Source organism: Anolis carolinensis, chromosome 3, assembly GCF_035594765.1.
Source record: "Anolis carolinensis isolate JA03-04 chromosome 3, rAnoCar3.1.pri, whole genome shotgun sequence".
Lineage (NCBI taxonomy): Eukaryota > Metazoa > Chordata > Lepidosauria > Squamata > Dactyloidae > Anolis > Anolis carolinensis.
Window position 1 is genome coordinate 230594194 of NC_085843.1, and position 26880 is coordinate 230621073.

Below are 26880 nucleotides of genomic sequence, written 5' to 3' on the forward strand. Positions count from 1 at the left end.
GATAGTTTCTGGAGGTTTGTTCTTAAGTTGGATAGCATAGGAAAAGGTTAACACCCCTGTGGTGTTTGTTTTTCTGTCTGTGCCCCCCCTCACATCACTTACTGTCTCTGTGATAATTGCATTTTGAAAATGTTGGCTTGTTGTGGAAACAAGGATTCATGATAAAACTCCACTGGGGGCACTTTTCCCCATGATAGCTCTTCCAAGAGTGGATTTCCTTTCCAAAGGATAGATTTTTCTCATTTCCTGTTGTCTCACCCCCCGCCCCCCAATTCTTAATTATTAGTCATTGGTAAGTTAAATGCTTATAACTCTGAGACTGTCTCTACTTGCAATGTAACAATGCATTCTCACTTAAGTTATCTGTTTCTAAATCTTTTATATATCTGCTTGGAAATACTGTAAATCCTACCAAGTTCAATAAAGCTTCCTGCTATATATAAAGGCACTGGATTATTGTTCAGCAATGTATATCTACCTGTTTAATATAATCATAAAATCATAGAATAATAGAGTTGGAAGAGACCACATGGGCTATCTAAGCCAACCTCCTGCCATGCAGGAAAAGCACAATCAACGTAAGACTGACAGATGGCCATTGACCTGCTAGGTACGTAGTAGGTACAGGACTGCAATTTATACTTCTAAAAACATATACGAAGGCCCCTTCCACACTGCCATATAAATTATGTGACAGTGTAGATTCATATAACCCAGCTCAAAGCAGTGCAAAGTTGACAACAGAAGTTGACAACAGAAGCTGTGCTGGAAGAAGTAGAGATGACTTTACAATTAATCCAAAAATGCTTTCATTGATTAATCACCTTCTCAAAAGTTCTATTTTATTTCACCGGCAGAATTAATGGTGTCTTCAGTTCTCCTTAAATTATTTTTTTTAATTAGTCTCTTTCCTAAATTATATCTATGACTCAATAGATTTGTAAACAATTAATGTGAACAAAGTTTAAACAAAAAATCAATACTGTACTTTGCTGAAACCTCTTCATGAACACATTCCAGTGCTTCTCTGATAAAAGCCGGCAAAGGCCTTGCTGGAGTAAGACAAGCGTTGGTTTTTAAATCTTCTGTTTTCTTCAGATCTTTGCCATAATAGTCCTAGGAAAGAAACAACAGAAATATCAGATGTATGTCGTGAGTGCTGTCAGCATTCAAAAAATAGCTGAAGGCCTATCTCTTACGGCAGGCTAACCCAGTAAATTTTAAACTGTGATTTTTAAATTTACATTCTATTTGTATTTTAATGCATGTATTTGTATTATATTGTAATCCTTGCAGTGTGTATGTGTGTGTGTGTGTATTTGTAGTTGTGTGTTTTAATGTTTCATTTCATGGTATGAATTTTCTAGTGATGAGTTTCAACTGTTTTGTATCCTGTCTCAAGTCATGAAGAGAGGTAGGTAACTAATAATAATCATAATAATAATTTTCATGTCAGGAGTGACTTGAGAAACTCCTAGTCGCTTCTGGTGTGAGAGAATTGGCCGTCTGCAAGGATGTTGCCCAGGGGACACCCGGATGTTTTGATGTTTTACCATCATGTCCCCTCATGGGAAGCTGGAGTTGACAGAAGGGGGCTCACCCCACTCCCTGGATTCGAACCACCAACCTTTCAGTCAGCAGTCCTGCCAACACAAGGGTTTAGCCCATTGCACGACTGGGTTTTGTAATAATATATTATTATTATTTATAATATTAATTATGATATAATATATTATATTAAATATAATAATAATAATAATAATAATAATAATAATAATAATAATAATACATCTGTACAAAATGTATCATTGCATGTTTCTCACCACAGGTTATTGCCCTTGTGCCACTCAGAGTAAACAGGAATGTATGTAACAGAGAGGTGAGGAAAGAAAAGAGGTTCAGTAAATAGGAAGACGTTCGTTTAGATTTCAGTACACAAGGCACCAAAGAACTTGGCCAAAACAAGTAAAAATGGAGCATCTATGAGTATGTTGCAATACGGCTGATGTTATTCAGAAGTTGGCAAGACACCATTAAGGGTGCATCTACACTGTAGAATGAATGCAGTTTGACACCATTTGAACTGCCACAACCCAATGCTATGAGATCATGGGAATTGTAGTTTGGTGAGGCACCAGAACTCACTGGCAGAGAAGAACTGCAACTTCCATGACTCATGGCAGTTAAAGTGATGTCAAACTGCATTAATCCTACAGTGTGGAGGCAACCTTAGTCTAAACACTGGACATAAGATCTTATAAAGATCATAAAGATCTTATTTTCCAAAGGATCTCACCTGCACCTCCTTGTAGATCTTCTCCACAGCCACTGCAAGGAAAGAAAAGGAGTCAGAATTGGGGGTAAATTCACCCAAAACCCAAAGGCACCAGATTCTGGAAGTTGAGCAGAGGTGAGTATTTGGATGGGAGACTGCCAAGGAATACCAGGTGCTGTAATAGTCTAGATTTCAGAGGAAGGGACTGGCAAAACCACCTCTGAGTATTCCTTGCTTAAGAAATCCCTATGAACTTTAGGTAAAGGTAAAGGTTTTCCCCTGACATTGAGTATAGTCGTGTCTGACTCTGGGGATTGGTGCTCATCTTCATTTCTAAGCTGAAGAACCGGCGTTGTCTGTAGACACCTCCAAGGTCATGTGGCTGGCATGACTGCATGGAGCACTGTTACCTTCCTGCCGGAGCAGTACCTATTAATCTACTCATGTTTTCAAACTGCTAGGTTGACAGAAGATGAACTTTATGGGGCCACCATATCCAGAGAGGTGACTTGAAGCAGCCCTATTCAATGGCATTTTTAGAATGGGGTGTGCAAAATGCTAGATTTGTCTCTATTGGGATGTCTGGCATGCCAACTCTGTCCTTAAAGGAGACACATAGGACCCCCTCCCCATGTTCTTTCAAACCCAAAAATGAGTCTGTCCATGGATGGATGTCACTGAATGCAATGACACATTTTGTACAGATACGTTATAATAATAATAATAATAATAATAATAATAATAATAATAATAATAATAATAATAATACCTAGTGACAGCAAAGGACCGCTGACCCAAAGGCTGGTGGCTGAATCTCCCTCCCCACCAAGGGAGCATCTGCACTTTAGAATTAACGCAGTTTGACACCATTTGAACTGCCCTTCCTCAATGCTATGGAACCCTGGGATCTGTAGTTTGATCAAACTAGAAATCCCAAGATTCCATAGCATTGGGCGATAGTAATTAAAGTGGTGTCAATGCATTAATTCCACAGTACTATATCTGCACCCCAAGAGGGTTAATAACAGCAGCTTCAAAATGAAACATAGCTAAAGCTTCCCGCTTACTTTTTGGATCAATCTGGGCTTTCTCCAACCTTCGGGTTAAATCAAAACAACACAAGGAAGGCTCGGGCTCCTCCTTAGCAGAATTGACCCGCCATAGATTAATTATGGAGATTAATTAGAGGCGTGGCTATGCCCGGAAGAGGATCTGCTGGGTTTTTGCAGGCGGATCTTCCTTCTACATTTTTCATTGCTTATCCAAAGGCATCTGGTCCAGCCCTGGTCAGTATTTGGGTGGGAGACCGGCAATGAAACCCGGGGTGTATTTCAGAGATATAGGTAAAGGTAAAGGTTTCCCCTGACGTTAAGTCCAGTCGTGACCGACTCTGGGGGTTGGTGCTCATCTCCATTTCTAAGCCCAAGAGTCGGCGTTGTCCATAGACATCTCCAGATCATGTGGCCGGCATGACTGCATGGAGCGCCGTTACCTTCCCGCCGAAGCGGTACCTATTGATCTACTCACATTGGCATGTTTTCGAACTGCTAGGTTGGCAGGAGCTATATAACCCAGCAAACCCCCACCTCTGAGTGAGTATTCCTGACCTAAGAAAACCCTATAGTCTCCCTAAATCGACAGCTTCTTGGGCACATACACACACTCCAGTTCCAAGCACCATATTTTCAACCTACATTCCAGCAGAAAGGTTGGAGACAAGATTATAACAATCTCTTATTGTCCCCCAAATAATGGCTTTGAAATTTATTCTGCCTTTTTTAAGTTTTGAGGAAGTACAAGTTGAACATTCAGAAATCCTCCAAAATTATCCACATGGGTGGCTGAGACAGTGAAACCTTTGCTCACTGATGTACAGAAAGCTTGCACATTATTTAAAACGCTGCATACAATTCTATTTGGTCTGTTATCAGGCATGGGCAAACTTCAGCCCTCCAGGTGTTTGCCTCCAGGTGTTTCAGCTGTTAGGAATGGTGGGGGTTGAAGTCCAAAACACCTGGAGGGCCAAAGTTTGTCCATGCCTGGATATGTATACAGCGTATTCTGCAACACAAACAAATTTCATCCAAGACACCTCATTATGTACCTAGATGCAAATAGAATTCAAAATCCCCAATACAAAGCACTTTAAGATTTTATTTTTATTTATTTTGGATCAGGGATACTCAACCTGTGAATAAAACCATTACGATAAAGGGCCATGATAAGCCTTTATCAGTCAGTGAATCCTCAGGAAATCTTTCTTCCAGGAAAACTACAATCTCCTTCCACAGAATGTAATATAATACCTGGTGAATATAGAAAAATACTGCACTTTGGATCATTAATGGCTCAATTTTTTATTGTGAATAGTGCTACCACAAACACAAAATTTTACAAGCATTCAAAACATTTTCCATTGATAACACATGATGTAAATATGGACCATTAATGGCAAATTATGTTGTGACTCCTTATTCCATATTCCATTAAAAATTGATTTTAAAGTGGAGATAACTGATTTTAATGTTTATGTATTTATATGTATTTTATGTCCTGGCCCCCGGTGGCGCAGCATGTTAAAGCACTGAGCTGCTGAACTTGTGGACCGAAAGGTCGCAGGTTTGAATCCGGGGAGCGGAGTGAGTGCCCGCTATTAGCTCCATCTTCTGCCAACCTAGCAGTTCGAAAACATGCAAATGTGAGTAGATCAATAGGTACCGCTCCGCCGGGAAGGTAACGGTGCTCCATGCCGTCATGCCGGCCACATGACCTTGGAGGTGTCTACAGACAACACTGGCTCTTTGGCTTAGAAATGAGCACCATCCCCCAGATTCGGATACGACTGGACTTAATGTCAGGGGAAAACATTTACCTTTACCTATGTTCCAGCATTGAATGTTTGCCATATATATGTTGCGTTCTGCCCTGAGTCCCCTTCGGGTTGAGAAGGGCAGAATATAAATGCTTTAAATAAACAATAAATAATATTGGGAAGAGTTGGGATAATAATGCCCATCTGGCCTAAATGAATTTAGTTAGGATCAAGCCTCTGAATTTAGATGTGTGTCTGTGTGTATGTGTGAGAGAGGGACCAACTGTAGAGATGTTCAGTCTAATTTTATTCCTGTATAGAACAAGCTGGTTAAAAAATAAATATATAAAAACTTCTTAAAAGAATTAGATTAAAAACCATTTCTTGATATGGTGTACAGTATATGAAAGAACACATCTCTTCTATAATAATATAATAATAATAACTTTATTTTTGTTTCCCAGGGACCCGGGGCAGCTCACATGGGGACTAGGCCCATCAACATACAATAAAATACCACGGTATAAAAAAACACAATATACGCACAGTTCTACGCACATATCCACAAACCTCTATGCATCATGACATAATAAATAATTCAGAACTGAGAAAATTATAATTCCAAAACAATATATTTTTAAAACTTTGTTTTCATTTTTGTGTAAGAACAAAATGATGAAAATTAAAACAAATAATAATGGACACACAACAAAATGTTGCAATGTGTTTAATGCCCATCTCAACAGTCCATTGCATTTCTTGAGCTAGAGAGAAGAATGGAGACTTTTCTTGAAATCTGAGCCAAATAACAATACTGTGGAACAATAGGATGGAATTCTTCAAAAACATTTCTAGTATGGAATAGAAATAGAAGCCTGTGTTGTCACCTCTGCAAAAGAAATAAGACGGTAAGCATGCCACAGTCCCCTGCTAGTTTTTCCTCATAACTATTTCTTTAACAGACGAGAGTTCTTTCTCCCACCCTGGACATACCACAGATATATAAACCCCACTTGCCTGGTTTCTAACAGATCTCATAACCTCTAAGGATGCCTGCCATAGATGTGGGCAAAACATCAGGAGATAATGCTTCTGGAACATGGAAAACTCAGAGACTCACAGCCCGGAAAACTCACAGCAACCCACTATTTTTATATGTTTTGCAAGACAAGGAATAATTGAGCTGGAAATGGCCTTGTGGTATATCAGGTCCAACCACTGCTAACTACAGGATCTCAGTGCTATAGTTTACATAAGCAATGGATCCCATGGAAAAACCAGAAATAATTTTTATTATGGAAAACATTAAACTTTATTATTTTCCAGCAAATACACCTCCCCTCAACTTCTTGCATAACTCTTATGTGAACAAAGTGAAAATGACATTTCCAAAAAACGCAGATATATATTAAATGCAGTTAGTAGAAATAATTCTGATTTGAATTGGCTCAGAACAGCTTGCAGAAATGAGATACGGTATCTTCAAAACTTCTCCAACAGTATATCTACAGATTCCTGGATCTGAAGAATTACATAATGAAGCCAAGGCTGCTTAATCAAGAACCAGGACAGTGATGAATGTGTAAGAAAGTAATCCAAGGACAAAACTGACAACAGACGCACAGTCTTTAAGGGAGTATATTTTAAACCTTTTTTCTGCCAAAATGACTGTACACACACACTGGATCTGTTCCAACACTGCTAACACTCACACAGCATATACTGTATATTAGGGATAGCGACAAAAGAGCAGCCTCTTCCTATGCATGTTTATTTTTAAAAAAATATTATATTTAATGAGATGTACATAACAGTGAGTATTCATAGTGTTTGGGAAAATTTCCCAAAGAATAGGAAACCAAAAGCACTACTTGTAATGAAGTAGGCATAATTTTGGTAAACAGTTTGAAGTTAGGCACTGAAAGTAAATCTAGAAAGTTCCTTGATTTCCACTCAGCAATCTCTACTCTTAATAACCAGGAAAAGATAGATATACAACCTACACAAAAGCATATGTTCTATTGGAAGTCTTGTACACTCACACTTCTGCCTTCTGTAAACCATTTTATAGGTAAAGATGACATATCCCAAGGTTAAACCTATACCTCACAAAATAGTGGTTCACAGCACAGTACTGATCCACAAGCTATTTGGTGCCAGTTTGAGATAGGTTTCCAGGATTTAAAGAAACAATTGTGGTCAATGGACACAACATGGTGCCAGTCCTTGGAGCATGCAGCCATTTCAAGAGATTTCTAGTGCTCTCCTAGGTAAAGGAAGAGCTTTACATACAGATTCCTTTGGGGTTTTGTATCATCCAGAAGGTGGAAACTTTAACCATTTAAAGCACTAAAATAAAAACAAGACACATAATTTTTGAACTGCAGAAGTAAAAACCTCCCATGGAAATTAATCCTATGTCTTAATTTTCTCAAGAGAAAATAACATAGACAGAGAATTAAAGTCTATAATTAACATAACAAAATACCTATACATTTACAAAGAATACACCTGTTGTTAAAAAAGTAATTGCCACTCCATGCCCGAGTCGTGCACAGAACAATGTTGGTTTTTCCATTTTCTCAGCTTGGATTGGTTCAGTTATAAAAAAATGTGGCTACTGAAGCTGGCGAAGGAATGGGGACTTTGCTCCACAAGATGTGTTTTGTTTCTAGCTGATCTTAAATACTATGCAACATTTTCCCTTCACTTCAGAAGGTGGCTCAGTTGATCACGCAGATTTGAAGATTGTTCAACACTGGGGAGAAAAAGGAAGACTTCAGTAGATTGTTATGGATATATCAGACAATTACTGGCAGCAGTCTAAGTCAGAATGGGTGAACTTCGGCCCTTCGGGTGTTTTGGACTTCAGCTCTCACAATTCCTAACAGCCGGTAGCCTGTTAGGAATTGTGAAAGTTCAAGTCCAAAACACCCGAAGGGCAGAGGTTTTCCCGTGCCTGGTCTAAGCTAATTCTGTGTCTCTATGCATGAGCTGGAAAATGTACACAGTATGTCTACAAAAAACAGATACAGATACATCAATTTAAAAACCATTTCTAACAGGGAATGCCACACTGAATAAATGAAAAGTTTTTGCAGCACTATTTTATTAAGATGTAAAAACAACTGAAAAACCTGCAAAACAAGTTTGTCGTCAGGATGCAAGTCTGAAAACAACCCTCATCAACCAGCAGGTGACAAAATATTGCAGTCCTTTGGAAACTTACTTGGAGAATAATTTCCAGTTTACTCCTGAATAACAAAAGTAGGATTGAAATGCACATATTCTGACAGCAAGGGAACAATTCAAAGTAAGCCAAAAAATACTGTGATTTCTACTAAAATACTATGATGTCATTTGAGAGAAACTATTACAGTGTGAGTCTATGTACTTATGTAGGAAGTCCCAATGCAGTGAATGGCAAATCTATTTGTACCCTCATATTTAGATAAATCAAGAAGACTGATATGGTGGAAAAATACAAAGCAATGCAGAATGTGGTCTTCTTGATCACCATTAATCTTTAGTCGCCTTTTTTTAAAAAAAATCCTGGACTATTACTAATCTCTTTTCATATATATTGTTAATGGTACAGAAAAGAATATTTTTAAAAAGTAAAATTCTGTTGCATTCTTTAGCATTTATGCTATATCAATCGTGTTCTCAGCATAGTATAGAGATGGCATAGTCTTGGGGTGGGAACTACATTGGACTATAACTGTATTGGACTATAACTATAACATTGACTAATGGACTATGTTAAATTAGAACGAATAAAAAGAATTGTTGTTCTTGTTATTATTGTGTGCCTTCAAGTAATTTGGCATATGGCGACCCTAAAGGGTTTTCTGAGGATAAGACTGTTTGACTTGGCTTAGTGGCAATTTAAACACTGTTCTCCAGAGTCACAGTCTAGCACTTAAACTACTCATCACATTGGCTCCATGGAGATGAGAATTTCTGGTTATACTAACAAGACGAATTGGAAATGTAAAATCTAATCTCTCACACAAAGAAAATCAGAAGAGACTCACTTTTTCTGAATAGCTTCTTGCCTAGAAAAATGCAGAAGGGAGAAAAACATTACAAGGAATTCAACTAAAGGATACTTAAGCACATGTTCCTGTTGTGATATCGAAATGGAAAACCCTAAGATTGGTATGAAAGACTCAAAGAAGCCTGATAAATATATTTGTGTAAGAGCAAGTCTAAAAGTCCCATGTTTATGCTATTCACCATATCTTCAGAATATAAGACTATGTGCTAACCCTACCCTAGCAATTAATCATACAGGATGTTCTATAAAATTATTAGTAGAATATATAATTTTAATACTCTTGGGTTCAGTTTTGTTTTGCAGAGATTCCCTGCCTCTGATGTAAAGTGGTCTGTGCAATGTGGGGACTACAGAAGACACAACTTTACACCCAGACTAGCCCATCAGACCAAGAATACACAACATATACACTTACTGATATTGTAGATGAGTTGTTATGATCGCCATTTTTCTTAAACTCTGTAAAAAAACAATATGCGAAATGTCCTTTTGACTGTCAGTTCAATCATTACATCAGGCACTGTAAATTACTCAGAAATTATTGCATGCTAGATTATTCTAGTGACAGTTGAAATTGCACTGAAGTATCCATCGGCTTTTACAATTATGCTTTAATAGAAAAGTAGGCTTTGCAAATTTCTTTGAAAATTGTCAAAGCAAATAGTGTTTTAGATATTTTTTGCAGTTCACAAAGAACTACTGTATTTCTTCACATAATTGTCACATTTACAAGAGGTATGCAACTATCAGGCAATGAAATAAAATTGGTGCCTTGTGTTTGCCGGTTTGGGTTTTTTTCAGCACACTTTTAATTACAAGTTTCAAATTATTAATTTATCAAACATTCCTTACATCTTCTGAGTGCAGGATAGCATCCTCTTGCATCACCATATTTCTTGCAGCTTGTCCTAAGAACTTAAAAAAACACAAAAAGCTACAGTTAAGGAGACAAGTTTTAGGCTCTGAAGGGCTGACATGCAGTTAAAGTGATGTCAAACTGCATTAATTCTACCGTGTGGGTAATCCTTGGTCTACAAGTAAATCATGACAAAAGGAACGCCGTCAGTTCCATTTAATGTGCTGTCAAAGGCTTTCATGGCCAGAATCACTGGGTTGCTCTGAGTTTTCTGGGCTTTATTGCCATGTTCCAGAGGATTCTCTTCTGATGTTTCATCCACAAAAAGGAAACCATGAAAATGAACAAAATCTGGCTACCAGTATTAAAAAAAACTCTAAATAAAGAATACTCAGAAGACAGGGGAATTTCAGACAACAAACAATCAGGGCAGATAACGCCTCCCAACACAGGATGCCCCCAGGCAGGAAGCAACCAGGCTTTGAAGCTGCAAGGATATTTAATGCAAATCAAGGTAGCTAATTGCAACATTCACACTTGCCTAAAGAGTTCTATGTATTGTGGAGGGCTTTCATGGCCGGAATCACTGGGTTGCTGTGAGTCTTTCGGGCTGTATGGCTATGTTCCAGAAGCTTTCTCTCCTGACATTTCGCCCACATGTGTGGCAGGCATCCTCCAACATATCTCACAACCTCTGAGGATGCCTGCCATAGATGTGGACAAAACGTCAGGACAGAAAGGTTCTGGAACATAGCCATACAGTCCAGAAAACTCACAGCAACCCAGACAAGAGTTCTTTCTCGCACCCTGGACATTATTCCACAGATAAACCCCACTTGCATAGTTTCCAATAGACCTCACAACCTCTGAGGATGCCTGCCATAGATGTGGTCGAAACGTCAGGAGAGAATGCTGCTGGAAAATGGCCAGACAGCTCGGACAACTCACAGCACTCCAGTTTCATTTAAACCCCTCTTATCTCCTTGCCTGTACCAGGTGGCAGCCTGGAAGCTTTGCCCAAAGGCCACCTCAGCTGCTTTAATGAGATTTAAAGCCAAGGACAGAGGCACCTGAAGCTTTCTATATATTTACTAGCTGTGCCCAGCCACGCGTTGCTGTGGCAAAATATGGTGGTATGGGAAATAAAGTATTGAGGAATTGGTGGTAGTTAAGGTAAAGGGTCAAGGTTTTCCCCTGACATTAAGTCCAGTCATGTCTGACTCTGGGGGTTGGTGCTCATCTCCATTTCTAAGCCGAAGAGCCGGTGTTGTCCGTAGACTCCTCCAAGGTCATGTGGGATGACTGCATGGAGCGGCGTTACCTTCCTGCCGGAGCAGTACCTATTGATGCACTCACATTTGCATGTTTCTGAACTTCTGGGTTGGCAGAAGCTGGGGCTAACAGTGGGGGCTCTCTCCGCTCCCCCAATTCAAACCTGTGGCCTTTCGGTCCAGAAGTTCAGCAGCTCAGCGCTTTAACACACTGCGCCATCAGGGGATATTATTTCCTAAAGCTTGTGAATATACAATATTTCTGAATGGTTTTTTTCCCCTGTTGGATGCAAGTATGAATGCTGCAATTAGGAAAATGATTAGGATGTAATGGCCTTGCAGCTTTAAAGCCTGGCTGTTTCCTCCCTGAGTGAATTTTTTGTTGGGAGGTGTTAGCTGGCCCTGATTCTTTCCTGTTTGGAATTCCCTTGTTTTCAGAGTGATGTTGTTTGCGATATTTTATGTGCTTCTACTGTCTGTGGCCCTGAGAAAACAGAGGATTTTCCAGACTTTGATGATGGGAATACTTTGTTGGGAGGTGTTAGCTGGCCCTGATTGTTTCCTGTGTGGAATTCTCCTGTTTATTTACTGTCCTGGTTTTAGAGATTATATTGTTCTGCATTATTCTATCCCAGTAATTATTTCATATTAAAGTAGAATCTCAGTTATCCAACATTCACTTATACAATGTTCTGGATTATCCAACGCAGTCTGCCTTTTCATAATCAATGTTTTTGTAGTCAGTGTTTTAAATTCATTGTGATATTTTAGTGGTAAATTTGTAAATACAGTACAGTAGAGTCTCACTTATCCAACATAAATGGGCTGTCAGAATATTGGATAAGCGAATATGTTGGATAATGAGGCATTAAGGAAAAGCCTATTAAACATCAAATTAGGTTATGATTTTACAAATGAAGCACCAAAACATCATGTTAGACAACAAATTTGGCAGAAAAGGTAGTTCAATACACAGTAATGTTATGTTATAATTACTGTATTTACGAATTTAGCACCAAAATATCACGATATATTGAAAAAATTGACTACAAAAATGCATTGGATAATCCAGAACATTGGATAAGCGAGTGTTGAATAAGTGAGACTCTACTGTAATTACTACATAGCATTACTGTGCATGGAACTACTTTTTCTGTCAAATTTGTTGTATAATATGATGTTCTGGTGCTTAATTTGTATAACGATTACCTTATTTGATGTTTAATAGGCTTTTCCTTAATCCCTTCTTATTATCCAACATATTCACTTATCCTGCCGGCCTGTTTATGTTGGATAAGTGAGAGTCTACTGTTTATTGATAATCTTATATTATCTGCTTAGAACTGGATTATATGAGGCCCCTTCTTCACAGCTGTATAAAATGCACACTGAAGTGGATTATATGGCAGTGTGGAGTCAAGATAATCCAGTGCGAAGCAGATAATATAAGATTATAAATGGGTTATATAGCTGTGTGGAAGGGCCTTGAGTCTACACTGCCATATAATCCAGTGCAAATTAGATAGCCTAAGTCTGCCTGTCCCCTAACTGAACCCTGGCTGTCCCTTGGCTTGCTAGGAGTTGGTTGCTAGGAGACGAAGTGGGCAGAGATTAGCCCTCTAAACTGGCAGCAATTGGATAAAAAAATTATTGCTCTCCCTCTAATTAGGACTTTGTTTTTCTTTTCTTTTTGTTGTATCAACCTGGAGGCATGGATGATGGGTTGTGTTGTCAAATTTCGAGGTTGCGGGGCCTGTACTTTTGTTGTTTTGTGAGTCGCCGTGATGCCATCACTCTTTTATATATATAGATATATATATATATGTGTGTGTGTGTGTATGTATGTGTGTATATATATATATATATGTGTGTGTGTGTGTATGTACATACATACATACATACATACATACATACATATATATATATATATATATATATATAGTCTTATGGTTCATTTGACGCGCTTATATGTAAACTACAAATCCCAGCATGCACTACGGAGCGCTTCTCCCTACCTAGCGCGTGCTCTCCCGCGCAGTGCATGATGGACCCCGTAGTCCTGACCCACCTCGGCACTGCGGGAACCCTTCAGCACTTGCTTGGTGAGGGCGATGACATCCGTCCCGCAGCTGGTCACCTTCTCGGTCAGCAGCCCCTTCACTGAGTGGCCAAACCGAGCCTGGACGTCCGCCACACTCCCCGCCGCGGTGGCCGCCATCTTGCCCGAGGTTGCAGAGGAACGGCAGGCGAAAGGAGTCAAAAGAGAAGAAAACGCAAAGCGCTTCTTTGCTGAGAATACAAGGGACATCCCCATAGTGTTTTACATGGCAGTGTTAGAGCCAACTAGGAAGAGCTCTTGTTTAGGCCAGGCTGTGATATTACTCTGCAAGATCTGTCCAGGTTTCCACCTGAGAACTATGGGATTATAAATTATGCATTAGAGCAATCAAAATGTCTTTTAGTTTTGGATCTACACCAGGCATGGGGAAATTTGGGCCTTCCAGGTGTTTTGGACTTCAACTCCCACAATCCCTAACAGCCTCAGGCCCTTTCATTTCCCCCCTCAGCTGTTTAGGCTGAGGGGGAAAAGGAAGGAGCCTGAGGCTGTTAGGGATTGTGGGAGTTGAAGTCCTATACACTTGGAGGGCCCAAGTTTCCCGATGGCCGATTTATAATCGGCCCTCCACATTCAGTGGGGTTAGGGGCACAAGAACTCTGTGAAGGCGAACAGTTGCAAATCAAGAAATGGCTCATCCTGATCTCAGTCTTCCCTGTTCTCCTTCTCTCTCTGCGCTACAACATGATAGAACAGAACAGCTGCTGATGGTAGAATTATGTGTGAGAAGGAAAAATCCCTGGGGAGAAAAGACAGCATTTTCAAAGCCCCAGTGGTTCTCTAATCCTGGCTTGAATTAGCACTCATCCTTACAGTCCATGATGTATAGTCCTATCCAAGAGAAGATAACAAGAACTCTTTCTTATGATAAAAATGTCAGTTGAAAACAATGCAAGCAAAGAAATAGCTTTAATTTTGATTTTTTTTAAAATTTGGCTTGGGATTGCTCAAGCCTTTTGGGGTTAAAGGCAAGGTTGAGTCTGAGCTCCAGATTACTGTTATCTCCCAGCTATTAATTGACAAGGCAAGGCAGAAACCCAAGGCAAAGTGATGTCACAACAAGCCCTTATAAGAATCTAAACATTGGCTGTTGCGAAGCAATTGCCTTCCCTGACTGCTTGTTCTTGACTCCCAGACCAAGCTTCAGGGCAAACAGAGGAACAATGCTGGCTCTTTTGATTCTCTTTCTTGTGATTCTGTCCTTCCTGTCCTTCTCAATGAAGGCCCAGGTGAAGCTGAAACGCAAGCGCAACTATCCCAAGAGCCTGCCTTCCTTGCCACTCATTGGGAGCCTGTTGCATTTTATGGGAGATACAAAGCCTCACCTTCTCTTCTACAGATTGCAGCAGAAGTATGGCAGCCTCTACTCTCTTTACATGGGCTCTGATTATGTGGTGGTGGTGAACAGCTATCTTCATGCCAAAGAGGTTCTGCTAAAGAAAGGGAAGATCTTTGCTGGACGGCCTAGAACAGTAAGCAAACCATGAGTACCTAAGCTTTTTAAATCTATGCCAGTGGATGGGAACCTGTCATTTCCCCATCACTTGATTCCTGTGAACTCCAAAAAGAATGGCCAATGTTCAGCAATGATGGGAGTTGTATTTGCAAGATTATCTGCCTCACATGCAAGGGTTGACATTAAGTTCTTTGTACTTTAGTTTGGATAGCTGTGGGGAGTGACATTTGCTTCTTTGTGTCAGGTAGCAAAATGTTGTGGTCATGAATGATGTTATGAACCTATGTGTGTCTAGGTTTATGATATCATTCATGGCCACATCATTTTGCTCTTCAACACTTGAAGCATGTGTTCTACCACTGACCCTTTATGCTTTGCATGTAGCACAATATAGCCGATGAACTCTTCTTTGCATGGTTTACTTTGCAGGAAGAGAACTAAAGAAATATACAGCCAAGACGAATCACATTTTTAAAGCAGTTTCTTTGGCCAACATTCAGCAATGATGGGAGTTGTACTTGCAAGATTATCTGGAGAATTATGGTGTAGTTATTACTATTTTCTGTCCTACACAAATATTTCTCATATTGCGCAAGGAAAAAAGCGCTGTTTATTTTTGATTGCTATCTTAAATTATACATATCTTTAAGTAGACCCGAATCTTTACATAACAAGGAGTTTATGGTTTCTTGTTGAAATGTATTCTTTAGTAAATATTTACATCTTGACTAAATATGTAATGTGTCTTGTATACAAACTGCTGCCTTCATTTCTTTAATATAATTTGTGGGGATGTGCAAAATGGAGCATCTGTATATTATCTTTTCCTATTCATTTGGCATTTGTACACCAGCTATTCCGGTTCTGATTATAGGATGATACACCTAGTTAGAAAATATAATAGCAAGAACTATTTTCTTATAAGTTACCAAGATGAGATTTACGGTCGAATGTACAATGCTAGACCATTTTAATATGCAATGTTTCTTTATGGCTTTCAGAGATGCTTTAGAGATTGTTGGAAGTGTTGTTTAGACACTTTTTATTTATAATATTTAAAATATGTTCCAGACTGCACATTGTATGCACATTGTATGTTTCTTTCATCTGTGAATATAGTTCTAGGAGCAAGACATGCAGGATGCTTTGATATGGAATTCCCTAGCACTAACAATCAAAAAGGACTATGATGTTATTCAGTATTTCCCTCTGTAATAATGGATTTTACTTAGAGTTACGCAAAAATATGGACACAACTGGGGGAAAAGGAAAGTTACAAAATAAAATGACATCATGTAGACCCCCTATCAAATTAAAACCTCTTCCTGAAGCACCTATGATTTTTTTTATCATGTCAGAAGTGATTTGAGAACATACTGCAAGTCGCTTCTGATGTGAGAGAATTGGCCGTCTACAGAGACATTACCCAGGGAACGCTCAGTTGTGTACTTGCCATCCTGCTGGGAGGCTTTTTTCATGTCCCACCAAGCTAGAACTGACAGATAGTAGCTCACTCTGTCTCGTGGATTTGAACCGGCAACCTTCAGGTCAGCAACCCAACCTTCAGGTCAGCAGTTCAGCCGGCACAAGGGTTTAACCCATTGCACCACCATGGGTCCTATATCCTCTTTGTATACAATATGATCCCCTTGTCCACTGACATATCATCCATGATTTCACTTACCTATGATCCTAAAAAAATTTCCTGGATGTGTAGTGGACTTCTCTAGGTCCTTCAGTGTGATCCTATGGTATGAGTCTGGTCCAAGTATAGTCAAAGCACAGGGTTCACTATTAGTCATGGTTTCAGGTATCCATAGCTGGCAGTGTTCTTGGAATGTATCCTCTACAGATACAAGGCCTTTGCCTCTTCAGTGAAAAATGACCTGGCAGGATTCACACAGAATGCCCCCCTTTTCCCTTTACAGTTTAGAAATAGGTTGCTCATGGCTTTTTCTCTTGTCTTCTTCATCCTCTGAAGTGGAAGGACCTGCCCTCCCTATAGCAAAGCAGACTTCAAAGGCAAATGCTCCGAAGACAATTTTTCTGTTTGCTAATAAGACAGTACCGCACATGTCTGTTCCTAGCAGAGTTTGATTTTCATATTTATATAAGCTCTCTGCGTATTTACCAACCATTAAAATGGAACACAGTGAACACTGCCAGTAGTAATATAAATTAGAATCAGGACTTACAATGAAATATCATCCTCACCTCATTTGTCATGGCCCTTCCACGCAGCCCTATATCCCAGAATATCAAGGCAGAAAATCTCACAATATCTACTTTGAACTGCATTATCCGAGTCCACACTGCCGTATATTCCAGTTCAAAGCAGATTTTATTCAGCTGTTTGGAAGGGCCCTCGGAGGAAACCGATAGTAACAATCGGCACTGTGAAATGATTTTAAAATGAATTAAATGCAGCTGTACATTTTCTGAGGAATCCTGGCAGTATACATGTGATATGTATTATACTCATTGTAGAAGGACAATCAAATTGACACAAACTCTTTTTTCTTGCTTTTCTCACCCCTTTCATTCAAGGTAACCACAGACCTGCTGACAAGGAATGCAAAAGACATTGCCTTTGCCTCCTACAGTCCAATTTGGAAATATCAGCGCAAGCTAGTGCACTCTGCCCTTTCTATGTTTGGGGAAGGATCTCTAGCCCTGGAGAAGATAAGTAAGTGGTCCTGTTAAATTGCTGGGATGCTTCCAAAGGAATGCCAACAAAGTGAGCCAGGGAGAGAAGCATCTCACAGTGGCATTCGGCTTAATTTGCAACAACCCTGTGAGGCAGATCGGATTGGAAGGAGAATTGGCCCAGTGCTTTTTTCGCCTGGCTCTTCCAAGTCCCAGTGCAATTCTGTCACCAGGTTGCTGTGAGATTTCTGGGCTGTATGGCCATGTTCCAGAAGCATTCTCTCCTGACGTTTTGTCCGCATCTATGGCAGGCATCTTCAGAGGTTGAGTGGTTTGTTGGAAAATAGACAAGTGGGGTTTATATACCTGTGGAATGTCCGGGATGGGAAGGCCAGTATGAATGTTGCAATTGGCCACCTTGGTTAACATTGCAGCTGAAAGGCCTAGCTTCTTCCTGCCCAGTGGAATCTACAGTATACCATGCAGCTGTGGGCAAGTCTACATAGGGACCATATGAATGGCCTTGAATGGGAGTTCTTTTTCCCACCCTAGACTTTATTCCACAGATATATAAACCTCACTTGCCTATTTTCCAACAGACCTTACAGCCTTTGAGGATACCTGCCATAGATGTGGGCAAAACGTTAGGAGAGAATGCTTCTGGAACATGGCCACACAGCCCGGAAAACTCACAGCAATCCAGTGATTCAGACCATGAAAGCCTTTGATTACTCTGTAACCTTCTACAATCTTGGCATAACTGCTAAATATCTAATAATAGTTAAGAGTTTCTTTTAAGCACTGGAGGAGTATAAAAGAAGAATAAATGAAAAATGTTTGAGCTTGTTAGCATGTGTGCAAACATGTTAAAATAAAATGAAACCCTTTTAAATCTTCAAATTATACCATTTATTGAATGCTGTGGCCACACTTCAGGCTTTATTCTGTGGCATTGCTATCTTTGGGTGGGGGCAGATCGAGTCAAGATCTACACTTTCAATGGTTATGGGCATGAGTTAATATGAAATCACAACACCAGAGGTGTAACAATGTGGTTGGGTTGTAAGAATTTCCTCTCCGCTTTTGGTGTTGCTCTCATCCAAATATTGTTAGGGTTCATATGTTATAAAACCTCATGGTTTCTTGGCTCCAAAGAAATTCCAGGGAATACAATATCGCAGGACACCACAACTGAATTGTTGTTTCTGTTGTATACCTTTAAGTTGTTTCCAATTTATGGTGACCCTATGGCAAACCTAATGTGGTTATTTTGGGGGGGGGGGGCTGTGACTCACCCAGAATAACCCAGTGGGTATCCATGGCTGAGTGGGATCCCTTCTACACTGCCATACAAATCCAGATAGTCTACTTTGAACTGGATTATATGACGGTTTAGACTCATATAATCCAGTTCAAAGCAGATAATGTGGATTATATGCTTTGATAATCTGGATGATATGGCAGTGTAGAAAGGGCCTGGAATCTCTAGAGTTGTAATCCAATGCTCAAAGCAGTACATCTAGAAACAGCCTGATCACTGAGCCAAAGGACAAACACATTGCATGCAATAATTTATATCAACCAAGAAGGTATTTTTTTCTTTTTCTTTTTGTAAGGAGCAGGAGATGCGATTTTGGGCTCTTTTCTACTTAATTTAGGAGTTATCTCTGTGTGCCCACAACACATCAGAAGCTGTTTCAAGTGAAAATGGTGAAATGAAGCTAAAGCAGGTTTGACTACAGCAGTGGTTCTAAACCCGGGTAAAACAGCTGGTAAACTGGCTGGGATTCCTGGAAGATGTAGGCCAAAGACATCTGGGGACCTCAGGTTGAGATCCACTGGACTAGAGATTTGGGAGAATCTGGGCCCTTACACACACCATATAACCCAGAATATCAAGGCAGATAATCCCCAATATATGCTTTGAACTGTGTTATCTGAGTCCACACTGCCATATAATCCAGTACAATGTGGATTTTATACAGCTGTGTGGAAGGGGCCTCAGAGCAAGGGCACTGTTTTATTTTCCCTTTACCACCACTTAGTGGTGACTGTCAGTATGTACAATGGTATTTTGATATAAAATTAGGAAAGCTGTCACATTTTTTTAAAAAAAAATACATTTCAGGAGCAATGGAATCGGTATTATGTGGTGCAGTTAATAAGGACAATTGAAAACTGGTGACTTAATAAGAAATCCTCTACTTCATAGTAAAGGTAAAGGTTTAATCCGCTGCACCATTGGGGGTTTCATAGTCCTCTTTAATTTCAAAATATGATTTTGAAAGAGAATTACATGACTATGCCTGGAGGGTAAAAATGGTGATGTCTCAGGCCTTACCTACATTGGTATATAAAATCCAGATTATTTTTTTTGAACTGGATTCTATTAGTCTGCCATATAATATAGATAGGGCCTCATTGACATTGTCCATGGGGCAGTAGAGAAGATCCCATGATTATCACCATTCCCTTTAAAAGAGAATTCATAAGTGCTACCAGGACTAGATCCAGGTATTGACATATTGATATTGAGACAGAGGAAATGGTATAATAGAAGATATTATTCTATTAATATCCTATACTAATACACTCTTCATAAAAATGTTTCTATGCCATTTTAAATGCCTTGTTTATAGAACCACTGTAGATATTGCAAGGGTGATTCTCTAGTTGGACATCAACTGGGTGACCTTGGGCAGGTCACAAATTCTCACCTCCCCAAAACCCTGTGTTAGGATTTCCATAAGTAAAAAAAAACTTGAAGGCACATAACAACAGCAACAACTATTTTATACCATGTGAAACATCTTTGTTCTAGATGCTATTTGGTTGTTTACTACATTTATATTCTGCATTTCCATTAACTTGTGTCTCTTTTCCTTCCCACTTTATCCTCCCAACTTATTTCAAAACTTCCATGGTCTGCCTGTGGAGAAGAGTAATGAACCACTGTTTCCGAATTGTACAATTATAGGAGCAACCTGTCAATTTCAGACATGACTCCTTTCCATTCTTGACCTAGCAATGTCCTTTTATGCACCTCTCCTTTAATCCCCATTTATAAAGAATTCATAGTTTCTTTCTGTGTCTCTTCCTCTGCACTATTCTTCCAGTCTGTCAAGAAGCGACTTCTTTGTGTGAAACTCTGAGTGCTGCCCAGGATTCATCTCTGGACATGTCACCTGAGCTGACACGGGCTGTGACGAATGTGGTTTGCTCCCTTTGCTTTAACTCATCCTACCAACGTGGGGATCCTGAATTTGAGGCTATGTTAAAATACAGTCAAGGCATTGTGGACACTGTTGCCAAACAAAGCATGGTGGATCTCTTTCCTTGGCTTCAGGTGAGCACTTTAGTGAGGAACATGCAACAACAACAACAACAAATATTCTATTCCTCCAGTAGAGTTTCCAGAAATGGGAAAGATGATAGCCACATCTCAAAACTCAATTAATAAATCCACCTAGATCTGGTAGAGATCTCTTCAGCTGACAACAGTTTGGTTAATGCAGTGTTTCTCAACCTGGGAGTCAGGACCCCTGCCGGGGGGGGGGTCGCAAGGGGGTATCAGAGAGGTTGCCAAAGACCATCAGAAAATCAATAGGCAACTGCATTAGTTCCTATCTAAACCTCAATGTTAACACGTTCTAGGATTGTGAGGCATGAATTCAAATCTGCAGTCAAGAGAGGGACTTCTCATAAAGTTTTTGATCTTTTCCCCACAGTTTTTACCCAATAAAGAATTGGCATTGCTGAAGAAGTGTGTGGGGATGAGAGATCAGTTTCTACATCAGAAGTTTAAAAAACATAAGGTAAGTATCACCACTCAGAAAATGCAGGGCAAGAAACGTAGGATTATAGGAACATCCTGTCTATTTTAGACATATAACTCCTCTGAAATAGACAGGTTGCTAGTTGTAATCAGAGAAATTGATTACATCTAACAAATGACTTGTCATTTTTTGATAACTAAGACATAAATAAGTTATATTATGGGCATAATGTGTAGGAAGCGATGGCTTCATGTCTTTTCCAGTAAAGCTGTAACAGTAATTCATTTACTTTAATAACTAAAGAATACACATGGCCTCAATGTCTTACTACCATTTGTGTTACAGGCTAATGTCTTGTATGGTTAGGTTACAGTTTTGCTACATCACAACTGGACTTGCACTCTGTCCTTCCTCTGATGTTGGGCAGCCTGGATTTTACTGTCATGATTCTATGAATGGATGGGGAGGAAAGATATATTTTACTTCACATCTTCTTACTGGCTCTAACACTCTATATTCCCTACATCATAATGAAATAATATGTTGCCAAGAATGCCTGTGTGTGAAATGCTTTCATTTCTACTTTCTGCTCCACCATGGAGGCCAAGTTTGTTCTGTAGCTCCTCCAATATGCCTCAATCTTAGCCCGCAGACTCCTCCTCCTCCTCCTCCTCAGCCTCCACCGCTGCTGCTGCTGCTGCTGCTTCTTCTTCTTCTTCTTCTTCTTCTTCTTCTTCTTCTTCTTCTTCTTCTTCTTCTTCTTCTTCTTCTTTCTACAACCACTGTGTTGTAGAAAAATCCTGCTGGTCAGGGTGAGCACCCGCTGTTAGCCCCAGCTTACCTGCCCACTAAGCAGGTCGAAAGGAGAAATGTGAGTAGATAAATAGGTACCACTTTTAGCGGGGAGGCAATAAAGGCGCCCTTAAGGACATCAATCAAAGGAAAGCTCCTTGGCATGGAACATGGAGCGACAGCAGCCCCCTCCCCCCATGGCCATAGTCAAGCACAGCCTCCAACATGCCGGAAATAAGATGGGAAAAACTGCCTTTACTTCTGTTTGTGTTGTCTGTCCTTGTTAATTGTATAATCAGCATTGAATGTTTGCCGTATGTATGTTCTGTAAGCTGCTGTGAGTCCCCTTCGGAGTGGGAAGGGATCGGTATAAATATTGTAAATAAATACATAATAATTCTTCTTCCCAGGAAGAGTTCAGCAGTGATTCTGTCAATGACCTCATGGATGCACTCCTGAGAGCCAAACTGAATGCGGAGAACAACAACAGCCACATATTGTCTGGGCAGAGGCTGACAGATGACTACCTGCTCATGACAGTAGCCGACATCTTTGGTGCAGGTGTGGAAACCACCACTACTGTGCTGAAATGGACTGTCCTCTATCTCCTACACTACCCAAAGGTACCAGATCCTTCTGCTCTGTCTAGGCTCTTGGGAAGAAAGAGGTGCACAATCGGTTATTAGTAACAGAAACATCTAAATCAATTGTGTTGTTATGAGTTTTCGAGTCAACTCTGACTTATAGTACCATATCATAAAGCTTTCTTATTCAGAGGCACTTTGTCACTGCCTTTCTCTAAGGCTAAGAGTGTGTAACTTGCTCCAGGTAACCCAATAAATACCCTTGACTGAGCAGGGGTTTGAAGCCTAGCCTCTTGGAGTCCTAGTTCAACACTTATATCACTGCTTAGACTACTTAGCACCGCAGGTTAACCACCAGCTGCAAAAAACCTTTCCAGTCAAAAGGTTGACAGTTCGAAACCCGGGTCAGGGTGAGCGCCCGACCTTCAGCCCAGCTCACTGCCCACCTAGCAGATTGAAACAGCTAGTAAGTAGATAAATAGGTACTGGTTAAAGCGGGGAGCTATTTTAATGGTACCATAAAGAAATACTAGGAAAATGCTGGCGATCAAAAAAGGAGAAAATCTGTGAACAGGGCTCTTCGATATGGAGAATGGAGTGACAGCACACACACACACACACACACCATGGCCAGAATCGAGCACTACCTCCGGGACACCGAAGATGGGAAATGCCTATATGCCTCTACCTGTACTGTTATCTGTCCTGTCTGTCTATAAGGACATTGAATGTTTGCCGTATATGTGTTCTATGATCTTCTCTGAGTCTCCTTTGGGGTGAAAAAGATATAATATAAATACTGTAAATAAATAAATGCACCATATTGACTTCCCTAATGAAAACAAGAATTATTCCTTCCATGCCAAAGATCCCATTCTGCCAGACTTAATGCTAAACCTTAATTTAGTGGAGCCACCAATACAGTTCATGCTGAAAGCAAGTATGTTCAGGCATGCCCTCTTTGCTTCCAGCCACTGGGTTGCATCTTTTTTTTCTACATATAGATCCCAGAATGAACAACATGTAAGGCTTTTTTACATGTTTTTAAGGACTGATTGCCCATGAAGAAAGGTCCTTTAATGATGTGCCATATTGTATAAACAGTTTGAACACCACATATCTGGAATTTCTAAATTTGAAATTATCCACATGAGGGGCTGAGCCAGAGTTCTTGAGCAGTGACTACATAATAGCCTTTATATGTTCTTGCCATCATAACCAAGAACTATATCCCTCAGGACGCTTGATTTTCTTCACATGCATGTGTTTGCAAAGAGACTTTAAATTAGAAATGGTAAAGGGACTTTATGGACACCCTGTATATTGTATTTAACATGTTTTATTTTATAGTTGGTCATCAGAAGATATTCATCTGCTTAATTAACAAGTCTGTCTGCTGAGACATGCATCCTGGAAGAAGTTCCATATCTGGACGAGAACAAGTTAATTGTACACATGTTCCCCCTAACATCTAGTTTAACCCATAGTCATGTATGATTGACAATACACAGTGAAACCTGCTAGGGCCATTTAAAAATGTTTTCCATGTAATTTGTACTAATATTATATATATAAATCACCTTTCACCCAAGGTTATAAGAATCAAAGAAATAGGTGGGAAAAGGCTGCTGTGTTGATAATCACTACCTCATTGCTATCACTCTTGACTAGCCAAATTCCTTCTTTCTTTCCAGGTACAGCAAAAGATCCAAGAGGAGCTTGATCAAAACCTTGGCTTTAACAGGCACCCTTTGCTCAGTGACAGGCAGCAATTGCCTTACTTGGAGGCTACCATCAGTGAAGTTTTGCGTATCCGTCCTGTCTCTCCACTTCTTATACCACACGAGGCACTGGAAGATACAACGTGAGACCTGTTTCCATCAGTAGCATCCCTTGTAAAATTAGTAGGAGGGAGAATAGCAGCCAGGTTTGCAGGGAAGGAAAGGCACTGATGGGTTTTCTATTCTGCAGCATTGGGGAATATGACATCCCAAAGGGAGCTCAAATTGTGGTCAACCTGTGGTCCATTCATCATGATGAAAAGGAGTGGGAGAAACATGACGAATTCAATCCAGGTGGGCATGCAAAACTTCCCTCTCTGCTGGTCTCTTGCTCAATTTTTCCATTTTCTATAGTTCTTGAACATCACAGCAAGGATCTCTGCTTCTATCCCAATGCTACATACACCACATGTATGATTTTCAACCCTGTGTTCTAAAATTGTTCAACACCAATGCCACCAACTGTGAGGATTCCTCACAGGCAATCCTACCACTGTGGGTCTGTACATTTCATTATTCAGTTGTGTAGACTGAATGGTATTCTCTGCAAATATTTACCTGCTTCTGCCACTTGTAAGGATGCCCTTCTGTTGTCCTTCTGTCAGCCACCTGTTGGGTCAGTCTTAATGCCCTCTAAGTTCCTATGAGAATTTATATGACTTCTATCTCCAACAGGACATCCCCTTCCACCTTCAGTGCTACATCCTTTTGTTGTTTATTCGTTCAGTCGCTTCCGACTCTTCATGACCTCATGGACCAGCCCACACCAGAGCTCCCTGTTGGCTGTCGCCACCCCCCAGCTCCTTTAAGGTCATGCTAGTCACTTCAAGATACCATCCATCCATCTTGCCCTTGGTCGGCCCCTCTTGCTTTTTCCTTCCTTTTTCTGCAGCATCATTATCTTCTCCAAGTTTCCTGTCTTCTCATTATGTGGCCAAAGTACTTTTGCCTCTAAAATCCTTCCCTCCAGTAAGCAGTCAGGCATTTTTTCCTGGAGCATGGACTGGTTGGATCTTCTTGCTACACCCCTAACTCTTGTGAAAGTGGAGGGCCTGTTGTACACTTTTATCTGTTATCTGCTTAGGGAAGGAAGATAGAATTCCAGACTGAGATCTCACAATGATTTTCTTCTACCATTGTGTGCTACCATGTTTGACGTGTTTTCTAAGGTGACGTCTTTCCTTTTGTACACAGATCGGTTCTTGGATGAGGATGGGAACCGAATCTACAGCCCTTCTCCAAGTTTCCTCCCTTTTGGAGCTGGTGTCCGGGTTTGTATGGGAGAAGCGCTAGCCAAGATGGAGCTCTTCCTCTTCATATCCTGGATCTTGCAGAGATTTACACTGAGCATCCCTGAAGGCCAGACGCTGCCTGAGCCAGAAGGCAAGTTTGGAGTTGTGCTCCAAGTGCCAAAGTTCCAGGTGAAGGCTACACTGCGGGAAGCTTGGAAAGGAAAAGAATAGGTCAATTATGCAATTTTATTATCCTAATATTATCCTGCCCTAATCAATTAAAAAGTAAGGGGGTGTCTGTTCATCCAAACCAGTAAAGGTTTACTGGATACATAGGAGACTGTGAAGAAGGAAATCTAACTCCCTGGTATAGGAGACAAAGGCATTTTTTCAAAAGTATAGTAGACTCATAGGATCAATGAAGAAAGGACGCTGTAACTCATGTTGTTAATTTTTAAAAAATTATTTTTGACAAAGAGAAAACAATTGAAATAGAGGGGGGTAATTCCTGAGATAGCCCTATACTGTTATTTTAATCCCTCTAGCACTTGTTCCTTGGTGGTCCCCAACCAAGCCTGCTCCTGCTTAGCAACCAAAATTAGATGGGATCTGGTGACTTCATTGTAATTAGATCTGTATGCTCTGATTATCCCTCAAGTAAAGTACAACCTCCAGAGTTCCCCACCTAATATGTCTAGAGTAGTAATCCAAAAGCTTGTTCAAGAAACTTGATAAACTCATCAGCACCTCACCTCAGCAGTCAAGACATTTTTTGAGTTCCCGAGTGTCTGTTTTCATGGCGAGCTGGAAAAAAATTGAGGAGGCTGTTTATTTTCTCTCAGAGTTCTTGATTTCTATTATGTTGAAGAGTTCATGTGAGTTGTTAGTTGTAAAGTAATGTTTTAAAAGATTTTAATTCTGCTTTAGTTTGTAAAGTTTTCATCTGTACTTTTGTATGTTTGTAACTGCATGTGCTTTTATTGTATTCATGCTTTTGATAAGACACCTTGAGCCCCAGACTGAAAGAAAGGTGACATATTAACAAACTGCTGGTAATGAAAATGATGGTGTATCCTTCATCATCAATTGAATGTCCATAGCAGAGCATTGTGCATTAGTATTTAGATTATTCGTTTCATTTGTTGTAAACATGTGGTGTAGGATATACTCCCCCCCCCCATGTTCTGTGTATACAAAAATATTAAAAGAATGGTTTTTCAGCA

General features: G+C 40.1%; 3 protein-coding genes across 7 annotated transcripts in view; 1 reads left to right on the forward strand and 2 right to left on the reverse strand.

The window, feature by feature from the left end:
- The window catches only part of as3mt (arsenite methyltransferase), a 47393-nt gene extending 43922 nt beyond the window's left edge, over positions 1-3471 (reverse strand). For 2 of the 3 annotated variants that reach the window (XM_008106568.3, XM_003218509.4), the window contains exons 1-3: positions 3343-3471; positions 2297-2328; positions 989-1116 (exon numbers count right to left, since the gene is read on the reverse strand). In XM_008106568.3, coding sequence (XP_008104775.2) covers positions 989-1116; positions 2297-2328; position 3343 — 161 coding nt within the window. In that variant the 5' untranslated portion in view covers positions 3344-3471. The remainder of the gene's footprint in view (positions 1-988; positions 1117-2296; positions 2329-3342) is intronic. The other variant, XM_062976312.1, reaches the window with a different exon arrangement.
- A 2044-nt stretch (positions 3472-5515) lies between these two features.
- borcs7 (BLOC-1 related complex subunit 7) lies at positions 5516-13492 on the reverse strand. The gene is made up of 5 exons (XM_003218484.4): positions 13343-13492; positions 10000-10062; positions 9563-9606; positions 9125-9145; positions 5516-7845 (listed from the first exon to the last, which is right to left on the reverse strand). Exons 1-5 carry the CDS (start codon positions 13490-13492, stop codon positions 7794-7796), a joined length of 330 nt encoding a protein of 109 aa, XP_003218532.3. The 3' UTR covers positions 5516-7793.
- A 72-nt stretch (positions 13493-13564) lies between these two features.
- LOC100553834 (steroid 17-alpha-hydroxylase/17,20 lyase) lies at positions 13565-26880 on the forward strand. Of its 3 annotated transcripts, XM_008106566.3 has the most exons (9): positions 13565-13674; positions 14730-14862; positions 17394-17532; positions 20609-20838; positions 21221-21307; positions 22471-22683; positions 24339-24508; positions 24616-24719; positions 25620-26880. In XM_008106566.3, exons 2-9 carry the CDS (start codon positions 14767-14769, stop codon positions 25886-25888), a joined length of 1308 nt encoding a protein of 435 aa, XP_008104773.1. In that variant the 5' UTR covers positions 13565-13674; positions 14730-14766; the 3' UTR covers positions 25889-26880. The 3 variants fall into 3 exon arrangements, with proteins under 3 accessions (XP_008104773.1, XP_003218531.2, XP_062832384.1); XM_003218483.4 differs by having other exon boundaries at positions 13595-14862; XM_062976314.1 differs by lacking the exon at positions 24616-24719 and having other exon boundaries at positions 13595-14862; positions 25620-25769.